At 71.3% G+C, this 1,234-nt stretch overlaps 1 protein-coding gene across 1 annotated transcript in view; it reads right to left on the bottom strand.

The window, feature by feature from the left end:
* Window positions 1-1,234, bottom strand: part of UBE2F (ubiquitin-conjugating enzyme E2F (putative)) — a 37,594-nt gene continuing 36,360 nt past the window's right edge. Inside the window, 2 exon segments of the mRNA XM_012725138.1 lie at window positions 1-549; window positions 1,168-1,200. Coding sequence (XP_012580592.1) covers window positions 301-549; window positions 1,168-1,200 — 282 coding nt within the window. The 3' untranslated portion in view covers window positions 1-300.

Genomic DNA, 1,234 nt, shown 5'->3' on the forward strand with positions numbered 1-1,234 from the left:
CGGCTAGCGGCCAGCCGCACCCCTGGCCGCAGTGCGGAGCCGACCAGGGGAGCCGGTTCAGCAGCGAATGCCCTCGCTCGGCCAGCAGGCAGGACACTGCTGCTGCCCGCCGCGGCCTCTGTAGGGGCGCACGGGGCGCCCTCCGCCCGCTGCCTGTACCAGGGAGAACGCGAGTGCCCTCGAGCGGAAGAGCGGAGTTTTCAAAAAGCGTGATGGAGCCTCCCTGCATGAGGGAGCGGTCAGCTTCGCACTGACCTGCGAGGAAACAGTGAACGACGAGGAACAGACGTGACCCATAAGTTACCTGAGGCCAAAGCGGACAGGCGGGGGGGTGCGAGCCGCCGAGGCGGCCGTGAGCGGCCCGTCACCCAGTGGCCGCCCTGACTGGCGCGGACCCCGGCCGCAGAGTGAGGGCGTGGGGCGGGCGCCCACATGGGCACGCCCCCAGGCCTGTCCCTCAGAGGCTGCCGGGGCAGGCCGGCTCACCTTGTCCCGCAGGTGGTGCTCTGCGGCCTCGATGTTCAGCGGGTCGTCGAAGTTCAAGAGGTCCTGGGGGGAGGAGGAGCGTGAGCCCAGGGCCGCCCCAGCGCCGGCCCCGCGCTTCTGCTGAGTGGCCATGGTCCAGAGGCAGTGGCCGGCCAGCAGGAGAAGCCGTCCGCCGCGGCCACCCTCAGCGAGGGGTATGCGGCCGGCCGGCCTGGCTCAGACAGCGGTCCTGGGTGCCGGGCACGGGGCCGACCTCCCTTCTTTTAAACTTTTGTCACGATCGGAAACAACGACAGCGCCTACGAGGAACTAACAGAACCCGCACGACAGCGCTGGGGGCGCCTCGGCCCTGGCCGGCCTCCAGCCACGCGCCCTGGCGGGAAGCGGCGGCTCCCCTGCGGCCGCCCTGCAGAGCTTCTGGGCGCGAAGCCCGGGGCAGGGGCTGCAGCCCTGGCCGGGACGCCCCGACAGCCGTGGTGAGTGGACGGCTGCGCGGCCCTGCCTAGGAAGCCAGGCAGCGGCGGTGGCTCACGCCCCTGGGGCTGAGGGTGGGGCCCGGCGGGCACAGGGTCCCGCTCTGTCCCGTGGCCACCCCGACGCGCGGCTGCTGCGGCGCGTCCCGAGAGCCCAGGCGCGGCAGTCGGAGCCGAGGCAAACGCGGGTTCCGCTCGGTGCACTTACAGTGAACAGAGAGTTCAGCCCCCAGACAACATCCTGGAACAGGAAGGAAGCAGAGAGCAGTTTCAGC

This window comes from Condylura cristata, unplaced genomic scaffold, assembly GCF_000260355.1.
Source record: "Condylura cristata isolate star-nosed mole 26May11 unplaced genomic scaffold, ConCri1.0 scaffold00002, whole genome shotgun sequence".
In the NCBI taxonomy this organism is placed as follows: domain Eukaryota; kingdom Metazoa; phylum Chordata; class Mammalia; order Eulipotyphla; family Talpidae; genus Condylura; species Condylura cristata.